Source organism: Lampris incognitus, chromosome 12 (assembly GCF_029633865.1).
Source record: "Lampris incognitus isolate fLamInc1 chromosome 12, fLamInc1.hap2, whole genome shotgun sequence".
Lineage (NCBI taxonomy): Eukaryota > Metazoa > Chordata > Actinopteri > Lampriformes > Lampridae > Lampris > Lampris incognitus.
In genome coordinates this window covers 10,412,351-10,431,643 of record NC_079222.1, presented here as the reverse complement: position 1 = coordinate 10,431,643, position 19,293 = coordinate 10,412,351, and the positions used below count along the sequence as shown (strand labels likewise).

The 19,293-nt window shown below is 47.1% G+C and overlaps 1 protein-coding gene across 1 annotated transcript in view; it reads right to left on the bottom strand.

Annotated features, from left to right (window-relative positions):
* arrdc1b (arrestin domain containing 1b) overlaps window positions 1-19,293 on the bottom strand; it is a 67,641-nt gene that overhangs the window by 28,825 nt on the left and 19,523 nt on the right. Inside the window, 2 exon segments of the mRNA XM_056290660.1 lie at window positions 5,124-5,202; window positions 5,204-5,235. Of these exon segments, the coding sequence (XP_056146635.1) occupies window positions 5,124-5,202; window positions 5,204-5,235 (111 nt within the window).

The window sequence follows — 19,293 nt, the reverse complement described above, 5'->3', positions numbered from 1 at the left end:
GAAGACCACACCGGGTGCCACTCCTGTCAGCTAAGAACAGGAAACTGAGGCTACAATTCGCACAGGCTCACCAAAATTGGACAATAGAAGATTGGAAAAAACGTTGCCTGGTCTGATGAGTCTCGATTTCTGCTGCGACATTCGGATGGTAGGGTCAGAATTTGGCGTCAACAACATGAAAGTATGGATCCATCCTGCCTTGTATCAAGGGTTCAGGCTGGTGGTGGTGGTGGTGTAATGGTGTGGGGGATATTTTCTTGGCACACTTTGGGCCCCTTAGTACCAATTGAGCATCATGTCAACGCCACGGCCTACCTGAGTATTGTACCTGACCATGTCCATCCCTTTATGACCACAGTGTTCCCATCTTCTGATGGCTACTTCCAGCAGGATAACGCGCCATGTCATAAAGCACCATCTCAGACTGGTTTCTTGAACATGACAATGAGTTCACTGTACTCAAATGGCCTCCACAGTCACCAGATCTCAATCCAATAGAGCACCATTGGGATGTGGTGGACCGGGACATTCGCATCATGGATGTGCAGCCGACAAATCTGCAGCAACTGCGTGATGCTATCATGTCAATATGGACCAAACTCTCTGAGGAATGTTTCCAGTACCTTGTTGAATCTATGCCACGAAGGATTAAGGCAGTTCTGAAGGCAAAAGGGGGTCCAACCCGGTACTAGCAAGGTGTACCTAATAAAGTGGCCAGTGAGTGTATATCAGCCAAAACAATAATTTTTACATCTCTTTTCTGGAAAAATATACATTACTCCCCGTAAATAGTCGACAGTAAAGTTCTGGCAACCATAGCTGCCAGTTTTTTTTTACAGTGTATATTACATCAGCCTGAGACAACCCTCCGGTTCACAATATTTTTCATCGATTTACTTTGATGATTTTGAAACATGGCGGAACGTGTCATGACGATGAAAAAACACCTGATGCAAGTATTAACAGAGTCTAAACGAGTCTGCATGTTTCTTTTATGTGCATTGATCTTGTGATCTCTGTTTGGTTCCTGTTTCCTCGGCTTGGCTGCTTATATTTCATTACTGAAGGTTTGTTAGATCTTCAGAGCTTTAGAAGAATTCACACGCAGTGTCGATGCAGCGTCTTTGTCCACGTCTGCATCTATGTTTGTGTCTTCGTTTCATGGCTGGGAGAGCTGGTGCTGGATCGGCTGGGAGATCCTGGTCTGCTGCGTCCGGTGGGCCCAGGGACCACGGCCCTGCCTGGAGCTGCGCCTGAAGAGGAAACACCGAGGGTGGTCTGACAGGACGCGGAAGCGGGGCAGGCTAAGCTAACTGCTAGCCCATGCAGATCGGCAGTTCCGATAACACTGAGGGCGGTCTGGTGGCGGCTTCGCCTAGTGTAGCATTGACGGTGTTTTTGGTGTCGTCGTGTGGAGTGCGGGGAGGTGTGTCAAAGGTGTCTGGCTGGGAGAGCTGGCGCTGGATTGGCTGGGGGAGCCTGGTCTGCTGCGTCCGGTGGGCCCAGGGACCACGGCCCTGCCTGGAGCTGCGCCTGAAGAGGAAACACCGAGGGTGGTCTGACAGGACGCGGATGCGGTGCAGGCTAAGCTAACTGCTAGCCCGTGCAGACCGGCAGTTCCGATAACACTGAGGGCGGTCTGGTGGCGGCTTCGCCTAGCGTAGCATTGATGGTGTTTTTGGTGTCGTCGTGTGGAGTGTGGGGAGGTGTGTCAAAGGTGTCTGGCTGGGAGAGCTGGCGCTGGATTGGCTGGGGGAGCCTGGTTTGCTGCATCCGGTGGGCCCAAGGACCACGGCCCTGCCTGGAGCTGCGCCTGAAGAGGAAACACCGAGGGTGGTCTGACAGGACGCGGATGCGGTGCAGGCTAAGCTAACTGCTAGCCCATGCAGACCGGCAGTTCCGATAACACCGAGGGCGGTCTGGTGGCGGCTTCGCCTAGCGTAGCATTGACGGTGTTTTTGGTGTCGTCGTGTGGAGTGCGGGGAGGTGTGTCAAAGGTGTCTGGCTGGGAGAGCTGGCGCTGGATTGGCTGGGGGAGCCTGGTTTGCTGCATCCGGTGGGCCCAAGGACCACGGCCCTGCCTGGAGCTGCACCCGAGGAGGAACGCTGAGGGCGGTTTGACAGGATGCGGAAGCGGGGCAGGCTAAGCTAACTGCTAGCCCATGCAGACCGGCATTCCGATAGTTATTCTGGCGTTCGCTCTCTTGGACGGTGAAATTTACTTTATTTTATTTTGATATGTTGGATGCATGTGTTTTTGTAGTGTTTTGTAGTTTGAATATAGTATGTGTACTTGTAGTGTGGATGTGTGTTTGTCTTTGTGCTGCGCTGCTGTGGGCTGGGTATTTAGTTTCATTTCATGTGTTTACATGCATGGAATGAAATGACAAATAAATGTTTCTGATTCCAGATTCCTCGCAACTCATGTGCGCAGACCAGGGGAAAATTACATCAAGGGACGACTCAAATTCTTTTTTTTCTTTTTGTTGTTGAAAGGACAACACAAATCCTTCAGATGGTGACGTGGCAGCAGAAATGCATAAAGGAAGTGAAAGGAGGAAACTTCAGTCACTGGAAATAATCACGACAGGGTACTGATTTATCGACCTGCACACCGCACCAGGGGGGAAGATGTCCTCTGTGTTTCATCGAGATAACATCACTTCAAGATGTCAGAGAAATGCTGAAATATAGCTTTACGTGCTGTAAATCAGACAACATTTTCAAGAATGAATAAAAGAAGAAATGGTATATAAAATGAGATTTTTTTTGAGTGAATCATTTAAATCAAGCTTGCAAAGCATCAACCAAGTCTCACAATGTCAAAACTAGCCATTGACTCAGGTGATTTCTATTAGTTGTCCCAGTAACTTGAAAAGGGTATGTTTATTGTATATTACATTATATTATATTATATTATCCATCCATCTATTATCCAAACCACTTATCTTACTCTCAGGGTCACGGGGATGCTGGAGCCTATCCCAGCAGGCATTGGGTGGCAGGCGGGGGGGACACCCTGGACAGGCTGCCAGGCCATCACACATTATAATATATTATCATTATATTATTATTATATTATATTATATTATATTATATATTTATCATATATTTGAAAAGGATATAAAAGTTTGTCTACAGACTTTGCATTTTATAATCTGGCGTCTTAACTTGACTTGAAAATATTGGACAGAAACCCGATGGTCTTTCACTCACACTGGCAATAATTTCTGTGTGCCAATAGCTTTTCATACATGGAAACACATGTAGCATACAGATTGCAGGGTTTTTTTTCAGGTTTACATGTTGCACGTATATTTAAATTTTTCCTTTTAAGCACCCATGGTTTAAGTGGAACAAGTGTAGGATGTGGCAAAAGTGAAGAGTCTATATTTTATTCATATAATTCATTTGTGTTTAATTTTGTTGTTAGTGTCATTTGCTCTAGGCTGCTGGATCGTGTTGAGAAACACAGACTATCTGGACCTGGAGTTAAAGATTGACCCTCTTAGTGATGCTTTAACCGGCATGCATTTCATGCCCAAATGACTACGACTAAGTCCAATTTGCATTTTCAACAGGTTTCACGCATGCCAGGCAGATTGTATCTCTCGGCTACGGACGGTATCAACGGCACATACAAAACAACAGTATCTTCCCTAAGCCCTTACTTCCGAGAGCTAGCTAAGCTAGGAGCCAGAGCTGCAGGCCTCTGAGCATATCCTGCCTCCCCATCTGAGGCTGTTAGACACCAGTGAACACGCCTCACATCTCCGAGCAAGCGTACGGCATGGCATGCAAGGGTTGAAGGCTGGAATACCCCTTCACCGGACCATTACTCTGACTCACTGGGGCTTCAACTCTTGTCAACAGGTGCTCAAGAGCCGGCTATTACCACCAAATTCTTTCCAAGTTTTAGCATGTCCCTGCAGATTCCCATAAAAACGAACGAGGTAGAAGAAAGAAGACCTTATCCGTGTCGTTAAAGGCTGTTTTAGTTTGACAAAAAGTACACAGACGTTTCATTATGTTTACGGAGAAGAGTGGTAAAACCGTGTATCCGTCAGATCAGTGTTTTTCAAAGTGTGGCTCGGGGCCCCCGTTTGGGTCTTGGGGACATTTCAAATGGGGTCCCCAAATTATTTTCTGTGATTATCACATGTAGCTAAAGCCTTCTCAGGTCCCATTGAAAGATAGACATAATAAATAAAGCACCCAAGGATAATAGCAGTAACATTATAACACTATAAATAACATAAGTAACATTATAAAAACATGATAACGTCTGTTTTTATGCATGCTCAGTGATCCAGGTAAGGAAATCACAGAAAGGTGAATCAGTTCATCTGGGCACAGCGTTTAGACACACTAAACGCTGTGTCTAGATGAACTGGTTCACCTTTCTAGGATGATAAAGCATAATACATCGGGTATATTAGCCAACAAAATGCATTCTGAAAAGTTAGGTGTCCTAAAAATAATATTGAAAACCACTGTATTAGACAGTGTGGGCAGCAAAACTGGAGTTGATGATGATGATGATGGTCACAGATGAGGGGGGTTACCAGCCATTCACACATCATAAAAAGTAAAATTGGCCGCACTTTCCAGTTTGAATGTTTCGATGTAGATTCTCTCTTTCGTTTCTTGAGCAGGCTAATGTGGAACTTACAAAAAAGTCAAGTGGGCGTCCGGGTGGCGTGGCGGTCTATTCCATTGCCTACCAACATGGGGATCGCCGGTTCGAATCCCCGTGTTACGTCCGGCTTGGTCGGGCGTCCCTACAGACACAATAGGCTGTGTCTGCGGGTGGGGAGCCGGATGTGGGTGTGTGTCCTGGTCGCTACACTAGCGCCTCCTCTGGTCGGTCGGGGCGCCTGTTCGGGGGGGGATACTGGGGTAATAGCGTGACCCTCCCACGTGCTACGTCCCCCTGGTGAAACTCCTCACTGACAGGTGAAAAGAAGCGGCTGGCGACTCCACATGTATCGGAGGAGGCATGTGGTAGTCTGCAGCCCTCCCGGATCAGAAAGGGGCTGGAGCAGCGACCAGGACGGCTCGGAAGAGTTGGGGTAATTGGCCAAGTAAAATACAAGTTGTTGAATAAATAAAACTATCCTCACCTTTGTCAGCCACAGACAATGTGCTGTTGAAGTACTGCTCTTCCAGGATCCAAGAGGTTTCGTTCATTTTGTTGGAGACGGCCACATGATCCCTGACAGTTAACCTTGATGGCTGTAGAAAGAGAGCAACAAAAAAAAAAAAAGTCAGTATATAGTCCAAATATTATAAACTAGCACATTTTAACTCCACATTTTTTTTTTTTAAATCTATCAGGAAATTGACGATATTCAGGACAGAAGAATTACTCCTACTATATGTTGGATTAATATAGTTTATGCTTTACTGCAACACTGCTGCCGGCATTTCAGTTGTATACAGCATTTTAATTTGGACCGTTCAAATACTGCCCCCCCCCCCCACACACACACACAAATGCACACACAGTATTAATTTTATCTCTTTTTGTGAACGCCTGAAAATAAATACATAAATAAACTGAACACTGAAAGAGACCAAGGAAGGATTAGATTGTTGGACCATCATCCACCCCAATTTCAATATTTGTGTATGCTGTCCATGCCTCAGATTTCCCAGCTAGTTGTCACCGATAACCATCAAGAGAGGATCAGTCAAACAACCAGCATGGCAGATAAAGCACCGAGTGTTGCTTGCTCGTGGGCGACTGGAGACGGTGATGCACCGCGAGGAGGGAAACCATATAGATAACCATATCGACATGTAGTGCTGTTACTGTCAGATTTATATCGATGAGAATGAGAATCCACAGTATCACAATTATGTACTGTTCAGCTTTTCCTGATGTGTATTTTCAGAATCTTTTTTTTTTACATCGTAGGCTACATAGAGCATTCTGCCTGAACCCCAGTTATTCCACAACCAAATAGACTTGTTATCTCCTTCATGTTGTTTAAAATTAAATGTACAATAATACTGACAGTAAGGGTGCTCACCGTGGGTGATTCACTTGTCATTTAGTCATTTTCTTTCATCACGCCATGTAAGAAAGCACCTTTGATTTTCCGTAGACATATCCAAAGGGCACTTCTGAATTCTCCTTTTCACCTTCCCTCGATATTTGTGACGTCAAGGAAAAGCGAAAAGGAGAGGAACAAGGCAGCGGTTCTTAGTGTATTCAGATACACCCCTGGAAAGGAAACCACTCACTACTCATTCATGCACAGCGGGGTTAAAAAAAACAACATAAAAGTAACTTTGTTGAGACATGGTTTCTGCGCAACAAACCACCATAATTTGCATAATTTGAGCAGGGATTGTTCAGCGGGTTAGGCCTACAGACATAACCCACTACTACTATCACTTTCGGGCCGCTCACGTTAGGGTTCGCCACAGCGGATCATCCGTTTCCAGCTCTTCCTGTCCTCTGCATCTTCCCGTCACACCAGCCACCTGCATGCCCTCCCTCACCACATCCATAAAGCTCCTCTTTGGCCTCCCCCTTTCCCTCTTTAGTGTGCACAAAAGCGGGCGTAACACATCACTGTGTCAGTAAGTTCACCCAGGTCTGTAGATGCACCCTCCAAAACACTCCAGTCCGTGCCGTCGAGGCAGGCCTGGAGCTCCGGTTTTGACTCATTGGTCCATTTCCTCACAGTTTTAACTACAGGCTTTGCAGAGTTTAGATTCTGCCTGTAGGCCGGGAGAAGACGAATCACACAGTTATCAGGGAGGCCCAGGGCTGCACGGGGGAACGAGCGATAGGCACCCTTTAATGTTGTCCAGCAATGATTCAGATTGTTTTGGTCTCTGGTGGGACATTTAACGTTGTCTGTATTCACGCAGTTCGTGGCTGAGGTTTGCTGTTAAAATCCCCATGGTTGATACGTAGGGAGTCTGGATAGTTGTGCTCCGTGTTTGATCAGCCAGCTGTTTTGGCAACAGAAGTCCACTTAGCTCCCCCCCCTTGGTTCAGGGATGAGCCTTGTATATGGAGGAAGTGGAAAAGAGGGCTCTGATGTCCTATCCAGGGACACCACCTAGCCATTGGTTCAGATTTGTGGACGACACCTGGGGTTAAAATGTAATCTCAGGACGTAGCACATTTCACCGACCACACTAACTCTGCAGACAACACATCAAGTTCACCGGGGAGGATGTGAAAGGTGACAGGTCAGCCTTCTTAGACAGGGACATTGCAATTGGCGATGGGGGACATTTGATAGTTGATGTTTACCGTAAACCAACACATACTGATCAGTACTTAAGGTTTGACTCTCGCCATCCACTGCGGCACAAACGAGGAGTCTTCAGGACGCTGCACCATCAGGGAAACTGTAAACAGACGCTGGAGGAGAGGATGGCACAACACAGAAGAGCTCACGTGTCAGGTCAGGACTCCGCAGTCCGCATCCATGTACAGGCCAGCAGCCGCTCTTTCAAGGATGAAGATGTGCACATCCTTGAGCGGGAGGAGCGGGGAGCCAAAGCATCCATGTGAAAAGCGAACGCCCATCCTTTATACGGGGGGGGGGGGGGGGGGGGGAGGGGGCTGCGAGTACATCTGTCGCCGGCTCAAAATTCTGCGATTGCAACTCAGTCTAGTACACCCATCTACAGGCCAGTGATCCCTCTTTCAAGGATGAGCTCATCCTAGATAGGGAGGAATGCTGGTTTGAGGCCATCTATGTGAAGCGGGAGCGACCGTCCTTGAACCAAGGCGGGGGTGGGGTGGGGTGGGGGGGGAGTACATCTGTCACCATCTTACAATGCTGTGATTGCAACTATTCCTGCATCCCCTGTGAATAGCCGACACGGCCTTTGAAACTCTACCAAAGAAGGTTGAATCGGTTCCTCTGGATGCAACGTTTATCGAGAGATACGTTTCATCACTCAGCTGAGTGACCTCTCCCCTCTCAACCGCTAACGCTGAAACTTTTAACGGTTAACGGCCACGCCTATTCGCATATGACACCGATCGTTGGTTTCAGCCGTTATGCAACTGTACCGTTTCTAAGGGCCGGGATACCTGCAGTCGGCTGAGACCCAGGAGGCCACTTAGACGACGACGAAACGTTTCTCTCAATAAACGTTGTGTCCAGATGAACCGATTCACCTTCCGTTGAGCCTCAGCAGCAGTTTCTTTCCACAGGCAGTCAGGTTGCCGAACAGCTGACTCGCCCATGCGCGCGTTACGTTGCTGCGTTGTCGCGTACTTTTCTGCATTGTGTATATGATGTATGAATTGTGTACGCAGAGTCTACGCAGGCGCGGCGTAGAGACGGTGTGCCTTTGTGGGCTTTGTCCGTGTGTGCTTTGTGTTTAGGCAGAGAGAGACAAAGTATAAGAATTTCACTGTGTTACGATACACACGATAATAAAGTTGAACTTGAACACACACGAGTGCACACACGCACACACACACACACACACACACACACACACACACACACACACACACACACACACGAGTTAGCTGACATCCTCCCACTTGACACCCGCAGCAGCAGTGAAGAAGCCTGTCATGAGAGAAGGGCCACGCTGGTACTGAGACGGGCCATCTGCAGCTGAATAATGGACCGGTCCATCTACCACAGCCACAGAGAGCCAGATGGACCAGTGGTACCCATGTATGTGATGAGCCAGGAGAGGTGTGGGGACACACACACACACACACACACACACACACACACACACACACACACACACCCCTCTGATGAGATAGTCACTATAAAGCATGTCCTGCCACACACAGCCAAGACAGACAGCCAGACAGATGGGAAGAAAGATAGAAAGACAGAAACCGATTGGTCGCTTGGTCCGTCAGTTGACTGATTGATTTAGTGACTGAATGGCAGAAAAACGCTCGAACAAACACAAAATACCATCATAAATGTGTGTCAAAAATGCACTGAACCCGTGTCTGCGGGTAGGAAGCCGGATGTGGGCAGCGCCTCCTCTGGTCGGTCGGTGCGCCTGTTCAGGGGGGAGGGGGAACTGGGTGGGTGGGGGGGGGGCGGGGATAGTGTGATCCTCCCATGCGCTACGTCCCCCTGGCGAAACTCCTCACTGTCAGGTGAAAAGAAGCGGCTGGCGACTCCACACGTATCGGAGGAGGCATGTGGTCAGGGGCGCGACGAGGGGGGTGTGCAAAGGGGTGCAATGCACACAGGCGCCGCATCAGGGGGGGGGGCGCCAAAAGTACAGTGTACAGTAACCAGATCCTGGTTATAGGCCTATTTGTTTTTTAAAAGTTTAATATTTATAGATATTACTACTTAGATGAGCATTTTGGATTAGAATATATACTTACATGTTATATTTTTTAATTATAATATTTTTTTTGTTGTGTACGGTCTTTTGGCGCCCCCGCTGATGCGGCGCCTGTGTGCATCGCACCCCTTGCACACTCCCTCGTTGCGGCCCTGCATGTGGTAGTCCGCAGCGGGGGTGGAGCAGCGACCGGGACGGCTCGGAAGAGTGGGGTAAATTGAACAGATACAATGGGGGGGGGGGGAATGGCACTGAACCACGGGTGCAAAACAGAAACACTCCAGCATGACTGTGAACCAGTCCGGCCCTCCTGGCTACTGGATCTCCCCTCTGAAACAGTAAATCAGAGCCTCGTATGAGACAGCAAGGCTCTGGCAGCACAGGCGTCTGCAGCCGCAGCGTGCTGATTCTTGTCCAATTACGACGCCGCTCGACAAAACATCCAAACGCTGGCAGCCGGTGGGACGCAACCACGAGACGCCAGCATGAGCGTCGACCCCGCGGGGCATCTCTTACTAGAAGAACTGTGAACCAGGAAGCCGTCGCGGCCCTAAGGAGAGTGCTATACTGTACCACGGCACCACTCAATAGTAAGCAGCAGAGCAAATGGCAGGCTAGACTCCTGCTCTGACTCAGTAGATGACTTCATTTCTCGCCGGCACGTTGGACGCTATCCAGGTCAGCGCCGTGGTACGACGAGGGCGTCTGGGGAGCGTAGGTGTTGGCGTGGACGATGCTGGCGTGACTCGCTTCAGTGTTCACTGCAGAGTCAGACTGTGTAGGCCGACAGTGCCAGGAGATGAAGACTGATCCATAGTCATGCATTAGTGTTCAAACCCGGCCGGTCTATTTCATGTCATCTTGCAGCTATAGTTTAGTTTGTCAATTCCCGATGAGTGTGTACGTGTGTGTGTGTGTGTGTGTGTTTTTTTTCCTTCATGTTGGCATTGATTAGTGTGTGGGTGGGCGTACTGTATTATTTTACTGTCTCGTCTGTTCATTCATACTCCTTGTTTATTTCTGTAGGTTGGCTTAAGTCGCCCAGTCTTTTTCCTTTGCAGTTTTCTCGGCTATCTTCAATAATCAAGATCCCTTTTCCTCACACAGTCTTGTCTTGGTTTGACAAGCTGTTTTTGATTTTTAATTTTGATATACTTTATTAATCCCTGTGGGGTAGTTATGCCCTGCATTTAACCCACCCTAGCTGTGTAGGATCCTAGCTGTGCCCGGGGAATCAACTCCGGTTCTTCTTGCCACGCCTCGGTCAGGGGCACAGACAGGAGTATTAACCCTAACATGCATGTCTTTTTTCTTGGGGGGGGTGATTTGCCCCTCCCCCCCCAATTGTACTTGGCCAATTACCCCACTCTCTCGAGCCGTCCCGGTCACTGCTCCCACCCCCTCTGCTGATCCGGGGAGGGCTGCAGACTACCACATACCTCCTCTGATACATGTGGAGTCGCCAGCTGCTTCTTTTCACCTGACAGTCAGGAGTTTCACCAGGGGGACGTAGCGCGTGGGAGGATCACGCTATTCCCCCCAGTTCCCCCTGAACAGGCACCCCAACCGACCAGAGGAGGCGCTAGTGCAGCGACCAGGACACACACCCACATCCGACTTCCCACCCGCAGACACGGCCAATTGTGTCTGTAGGGATGCCCGACCAAGCCGGGGGTAACACGGGGATTCGAACCGGCGATCCCCATGTTGGTAGGCAATGGAATAGACCGCTACGTCACCTGGATGCCCACATGTCTTTCTGATGGTGGGAGGAAACCGGCGCACCCGGAGAAAACCCACCACCGACACGGGGAGAACATACAAACCCCACACAGAAAGGACCTGGGATGACTCCCGAGGTTGGACAACCCCGGGGTTCGAACCCAGGATCTTCTTGCTGCGAGGCGACCGAGCTAACCACTGGGCCACCGTGCCGGCCATTTTTGGCATTTTCATCCACCCTCTGCCTGAGTTTTGTCCTTCAGGGTATCATCAGTAGAAAAAACTCGTGCTAATTCAGAGACACTGTCACTCAGTCGGTGGGTCTTCCTATCAAAGAGCCCTTCACTGCAGAGTCAGAATGGTGGCTCTTTCAACACTCATCATGACTGCACACTGGCATGTGTGTACGTACAAAAGCTTTTGTATGCGGGGGGGAAAATGACTCTTAAAGTTAGCTATTTCTTGTCTATGCAATCGACTGTGTCGCTGATAGGAATCCTTTCAGAGCGAACTTGAACTGCGTGACACCGCCACATGCCAGCAGTGAGTCAGCATGTGGGCTGACCCGGATGAACCGGCCCGGTGTCGCCCAGATAACTTGGGCTGATAACGACAGCTACCTGTCAACAAACAGTCATGTCCGACAGAATTTCAACTGATGATCCCGAGCACCGAAGCGCGACGAGATATTTGTTTAAGGAGGGGCCTTTACCGTAACACGGAAGGCCTGAGTAGCCCTTTAACGCCACACGAGCTCCATAAGGAGGAAGGAGTGTCCTCAAGACAAGGGGAGAATTGTGATGATAAGAGGACAGGGCTTTCTTCACAAAGTGGGTCAGAAGCATTAATGAGGAGATTAGAAAGGGCCTATAGTGAGTCTCTTGAGAGCCGCGTTCGTTGTATGGTCAGAAGGATCCCACCTCATCCTACCATACCGAGCACAACGAGACAAGTCCATCCTGATCTGAAGTCCTGGTGGAAACTGTGATGCATTCCTCAAAACTGTCTTAGTCATTCATTGTACTCACACCCCCCCTATTACTAACTGAGTCTATATCTCTCTCTCTCTCTCTCTCTCTCTCTCTCTCTCTCTCTCTCTCTCTCTCTCTCTCTCTCTCTTTCTCTCTATCTATCTATATGTCCATCCATCCATCCATTTGCCCTTCTGCATGTCTGTCTCTACATCTATCTGTCTATTTAGTGTTTTACTATATATATATATATATATATATATATATATATATATATATATATATATATATACACTACCGTTCAAAAGTTTGGGATCACCCAAACAATTTTGTGTTTTCCATGAAAAGTCACACTTATTCACCACCATATGTTGTGAAATGAATAGAAAATAGAGTCAAGACATTGACAAGGTTAGAAATAATGATTTGTATTTGAAATAAGATTTTTTTTACATCAAACTTTGCTTTCGTCAAAGAATCCTCCATTTGCAGCAATTACAGCATTGCAGACCTTTGGCATTCTAGCTGTTAATTTGTTGAGGTAATCTGGAGAAATTGCACCCCACGCTTCCAGAAGCAGCTCCCACAAGTTGGATTGGTTGGATGGGCACTTCTTTGAGCAGATTGAGTTTCTGGAGCATCACATTTGTGGGGTCAATTAAACGCTCAAAATGGCCAGAAAAAGAGAACTTTCATCTGAAACTCGACAGTCTATTCTTGTTCTTAGAAATGAAGGCTATTCCATGCGAGAAATTGCTAAGAAATTGAAGATTTCCTACACCGGTGTGTACTACTCCCTTCAGAGGACAGCACAAACAGGCTCTAACCAGAGTAGAAAAAGAAGTGGGAGGCCGCGTTGCACAACTGAGCAAGAAGATAAGTACATTAGAGTCTCTAGTTTGAGAAACAGACGCCTCACAGGTCCCCAACTGGCATCTTCATTAAATAGTACCTGTTAGAGCCTGTTTGTGCTGTCCTCTGAAGGGAGTAGTACACACCGGTGTAGGAAATCTTCAATTTCTTAGCAATTTCTCGCATGGAATAGCCTTCATTTCTAAGAACAAGAATAGACTGTCGAGTTTCAGATGAAAGTTCTCTTTTTCTGGCCATTTTGAGCGTTTAATTGACCCCACAAATGTGATGCTCCAGAAACTCAATCTGCTCAAAGAAGTGCCCATCCAACCAATCCAACTTGTGGGAGCTGCTTCTGGAAGCGTGGGGTGCAATTTCTCCAGATTACCTCAACAAATTAACAGCTAGAATGCCAAAGGTCTGCAATGCTGTAATTGCTGCAAATGGAGGATTCTTTGACGAAAGCAAAGTTTGATGTAAAAAAAATCTTATTTCAAATACAAATCATTATTTCTAACCTTGTCAATGTCTTGACTCTATTTTCTATTCATTTCACAACATATGGTGGTGAATAAGCGTGACTTTTCATGGAAAACACGAAATTGTTTGGGTGATCCCAAACTTTTGAACGGTAGTGTATATATATATATATATATATATATATATATATATATATATATATACTATCTGTTACACTACAAACAGTAGCAGTGTGGGAAGCAACCGAAATAGAGTTGAAATATCGTGAAAGAGTTAGCGCACACTTGTCCCCCCCCCCTTTTCCCCCCAACCCCCCAGTCGCTGCTCCACCCCCTCTGCAGATCCGGGGAGGGCTGCAGACTACCAAATGCCTCCACCGATACATGTGGAGTCGCCAGCCGCTTCTTTTCACCTGACAGTGAGGAGTTTCGCCAGGGGGACGTAGCACGTGGGAGGATCCCTCTATTCCCCCCCCAGTTCACCCTCCCCCCTGAACAGGCACCCTGACCGACCAGACGGAGGTAACACGGGGATTCGAACCGGCGATCCCCGCGTTGGTAGTCGATGGAATAGACCGCTACGCTACCCGGATGTCCACCACACTTGTTTGTTTTAGCAAAAAATAAATATATAGACTTAATTCAATGGCCAACAACCGTCGGCGTCATTTCAACATTTCTGTGCAAACAGGAAAACATCTACACACATTCAATAAATAAACCGGCCCACACTGTGCTGCTTTCACCCTTGAATGCCTTCATGACCACGTGCTTTTGCCCAGACAGTCACACGAGCAGTAAAGAAAGAAGAACGTCCTCCACCCCAACCGAACAGAGAGACGGATTGATGCCGGCCAGCCACAACGCCTTTCTTGTCCATGCGAATACCACAAACACCCCCCAGCCGACACCCCAATATCCTGTTACACAGCATTTCTCACAGATGAAGTTACCTTTGAATATTCCAGGCACAGCTAACAATTAGCCCCTCTCACTTTCAGCATATCTTCACCCTTTGTTGTGATCTGTGACAAACGGCTGTAAGGGTATCGCACACCAGCAAGAACAGAGCTGGAGTTGTCCGCTCACTCAGCTTTTGACATGGACCGGGTCAGCTGTCTTTATTGTGGAACGAGAGAGAGAAAGCCTGCATGCGGAGCAAAGAGTCTGCACTGAACAGCCCTGGATAGAGAGACGATAATCCTTCGGGGACTAAAATGACAGCACAAAAAGATGTGCTGCACAACATATACTACAGCAACACTTGTAGGCATTTCTATGCTACGGGCATTTCATAACGTTGCTTTTGTGCCAAGGCTTGTGTGCTTGTGTGTCTTTCCACATGTGAGTGCGAGGTTTATGTATAAATCTGTGTGTGTGTGTGCATGCATGAGAGAGAGAGAGAGAGAGAGAGAGAGAGAGAGAGAGAGAGAGAGAGAGAGAGAGAGAGAGGGGGAGAGAGAGAGGGGGCAACATGTTTAAAGCATGCCTGTGTGTGTTTAAGCATGTGCAGGGGGATTAGCCTGGATTAGGATTAGCCCTACAGATTTCAACATGTCTGCATGCATGGCTCAAATCTAACTGGACCTCCTGAGCTGAGAGGACCCACACCATTGTGTTTATTCTCAGTGGGCCTTATCTGGAAATATCTATTCACACCATGTACGCCATCACACTCAGTGGTTTGTTCACACGCATGGGCGTAATTTATGGGGGGGTCAGGGGGGACATGTCCCCCTCAATATTTAGAAGAGGTGAATTTGTCCCCCCCCAAAAAAATATATCATGAATGATAATGTCAACTCCCTCGCCAAAAAAAGGTAAAATAACAACACAGACGGTCGAACTACTTAAAATGTCATTCATACTTGTTTTCCAACGATTTCATACACCCCTATGCTTGGACCATACCATTTTAACCGTGCCACTGGGATTGCCGACCTCGTTGCTGTCTTCCAGTTGCTCCTGACAACCAGGAGACCGGAGCATGAATGGTCGTGTAAGCAAGTGTAAGTAACGTAGCTAGCCAGCTTGCTTGTCTAGCCCAGTACACCACCCTTTCTTACCTTTGGGGTTTCCGACTTAGATTTTCTTACGTATTTCCGGATGAATTACAGCCTTATCTAGTTTATCACTTGTGTTTGGGGTTATCAGTTCAGACCCCCTCACAAACTAGCTAGCTGAAAGTTGTTTTTCTTTTACATAAATAAGACATTTCCACAATAAATTGATGTAGAAAAAGAGCAAATTGGTGCATACAAATTCACCAGAATGCAGGAAATTAAATGTGTGATGCTCAAAATTTCCAGGGGGAGGACCCCCTGACCCCCCGCTACATGTGTCCCCCCCAATGTTCAAGTGAAACTTACTCCTCAGTTCACACACATTACACGTTAACTCCGCTGGTCGGTCGGGGCACCTGTTTGGGGGGGAGGGGGGACTGGGGGGAATTGCGTGATCCTCCCACGCGCTACATCCCCCTGGCGAAACTCCTCACTGTCGGGTGAAAAGAAGCGGCCGGCGACTCCACATGTATCGGAGGAGGCATGTGGTAGTCTGCAGCCCTCCCCGGATCAGCAGAGGGGGTGGAGCAGCGACCGGATACAATTGGCCGGATACGATTAGGGGGAAAAAAGGGGGGGGGAAAAAAGAGAGTAAAGAATCTGTGGTCATATGCAGATCGTTCACAACTTTGGTAAGTGTTTTTTCCGTGCCACGGTGAGATTGAAAACTGCTACTACTACTTTCGGCTGCTCCCGTTAGGGGGCGCCACAGCGGACCATCGTTTCCATAGCTTCCTGTCCTCTGCATCTTCCTCTGTCACACCAGCCACCGACATGTCCTCCCTCACCACATCCATTAACCTCCTCTTTGGCCTTCCTCTTTTCCTCTTCCCTGGCAGCTCCATATTCAGCATCCTTCTCCTAATATAACCAGCATCTCTCCTCCACACATGTACAAACCATCTCAACCATGCCTCTCTTGCTTTGTCTCCAAACCGTCCAACCGCTCAGGTTGTACGGTTATAATAGAATCGTTCCTAATCCTGTCTTTCTTCGTCACTCCCAATGGAAAACCTGACTGATAAATGTCGAGAAGGTTTAAACTGATTTTTTTCCCAAGTATTTTGCTGAGGAATGGTGCGTTGGAGATGGGCCGATAGTTGGCAATAACTGTCGCATCAAGGTTGCTCTTCTTCAGAAGTGGTTTAATGACAGCCAGTGCTGCAGGAAATATACCTGACCTAAGATCCAAGCAGATCCTGACCTAGGATCCAAGCAGCAAGGTGGAGGACCTGAGCTGCCCAACAGTATTCTCTAGTTTTTTAAGGTCTAGAGGTTCAAAGTGAGACCTGGTGCCAGTGATATTGCTGGAGACCTGGAGGGTAGGTTCATTTCTTCATCTTGAGGCCCTGGTGTTCTGTCTAATGGCAATAATGTTGTTATTGAAGAATGTAGTGAGTTGCTGACATTCGTCAGTGGACGGCATCTCTGATGGGTTGGAGATGGTGGCTCAATAAGTCGATCAACAGTAGAGAAGAGCACTTCACTATTGTCAATATTTTCATAAATGATTGTAGAGAAGAAAGACTGTCTGGCCTGTTTAATTTCTTTGTTGCAGTTATTCAGTCTATCCTTGTAGAGTTCATGGTGGACCTGAAAGTTTAGTCTTTCTCCACTGTTGTTCTTCCTGGCGACACTCTCTCTGAAGCTGCCCAACTACCACTCCATTTCTCCAGGGGGCTTTTTGTTTTTCTGTGCTTTTAGTTTTAACAGGTGCCATGGTTTCAAAGGTATTTCGTATTTTTGAGTTGAAGTTGTTCACAAGATCCTCAGTTGGTGATGTCATGAACGATATCATTTAGAGATTTCTTAAAGGTTTCAGTTGTATTGTTGTCAATGAGATGTGTTTTGATTGTTCGAATGCTCCCCTGTTGTACACGGTAAGCAGACGCATCAAAAAATTGGCAAAAGTGATCTGAGAAAGCAACATCCATGACACAGGGTACAGTAATATCTAGTCCTTTGCCTCTTTTCCACTGCATGGTACTGGCTCAACTCGACTCTACTCTATTTGACCCTACTCGCTTTACTTTTTGGGATTTCGTTTTCCACTGCAGACAGCATCCCCTCACGGCGAAGCCCCGCTGGTCATTTGTGGGCATGTTGACTAGTTTTTTTTAAAAAGATTTTATCTATATTTAAATAAATATAAACAAATAAACAAATATACATATATTTATATTTTATTTTATTATATTTGCATATTTAGAGTGGTATTTTCATGTCACCTTTTAATATCGGCTCAGATCACTTGGAACCTCAACAGAGGTGGTACCAAAAAAAGTACCTGTACCAGGGACTATCCCTAACTTTTGCCAAATGGAAAACCAAAAAAAAAAAAAAAAAAAAGTGGGTAGAGTTGAGTTGAGTCGAGCCGGTACCATGCAGTGGAAAAGGGGCACAAGTCTAGCGTATGCCCCTTATTGTGGGTGGGTCCAGAGACATGCTGAGTGAGAGCAAATGCCTCCAGTAAACTATCAGGTTTCTAGCATCGGGGTCTGTTTGATTGTCAACATGAACATTAAAATCACCTGAGATGATGAAACAACCGTAGTCAGTGGAAACCTTGGATAGTAGCTCATAAAATGAATTAAGGAAGCCATGTTTAGATTTTGATGGCCGATAGACAGTAATTACTAAACATAGCATTACAAAGTACAGAAAAATCAAGGTTTTCAAAAGACGTGGACTCCCCGAGGGGGATTTCCTTGCAGCTTTAGGTATTAGAGAAGACAGCGGCTATTCCATCACCTCTCATCAGATCTGGTGGTATGGATGAATTTGAAGCCAAGGGGTGCAGTCTCAATGAGCGTGACTGTGCCATTGTTATCTAGCCAGGTCTTGGTCAGGTGGGTGAAGTCCAGGTTATGGGTACTTACAAAGAACCCTACGTCATTCCTACCACACACCTCACCACTGTCACACTTCCCTCATACGTATCCTGCACCACTCCTACATACTTCTCTGCAACTCCCGACTTCCTCATACAATACCACACCTCCTCTCTCGGCACCCTGTCATAAGCTTTCTCTAAATCCACAAAGACACAATGCAACTCTTTCTGGCCTTCTCTAGACTTCCCCATCAACACTCAGAGCAAACATCACATCTGTGGTGCTCTTTCATGGTGTGAAACCATACTGCTGCTCGCTGATCATCACCTCTCCTCTTAACCTGGCTTCTATTACTCTTTCCCATATCTTCATGCTGTGGCTGATCAACCTTCTACCTCTGTAGTTGCTACAGCTCTGCACATCACCCTTACTCTTGAAAATCGGTACTTTGCCAAGTCAAATATGCGGATCAGAAATCACTCAGAAATACAGCTACTATTATTTTTGACAATTACACAGTAAAGAGTGAAAAACAAATGAACAAACTGTAATAAATAGAACAAGGTAGCGCAACAGCAACAAAGCTGAGGTCCTCCGGCATTTTGTCTTCCCTTTAACGGCCAAAGTAAACTTAAGTGTGGCGTTCACTGCTGACATGCTATATATTTCCACATTTTAACTGTCCAAGTATAAAATTAGTACACGAATGTGCTGAAAAAAATTTATTTTGGCAGATGTGCGCATGCGTCGGCATTGTGTTTTACTGGTAGAAGCTCCGTCTAAGATTGACATTTTTATCTAGTCTTAGCCACAATTTCATGCTACTTTTAACTAACAACCCCCCCCCCCACACACACACTTTTCTCCCCAATTGTATCGGGCCAATTACTCTACTCTACTCAACCCCCTCTGCTGATCCGGGAGGGCTGCAGACTCCCACATGCCTCCTCCGATAAATGTGGAGTCGCCAGCCGCTTCTTTTTACCTGACAGTGAAGAGTTTCGCCAGGGGGATGTAGGGCGTGGGAGGATCACCCTATTCGCCCCCAGTTCCCCCTCCC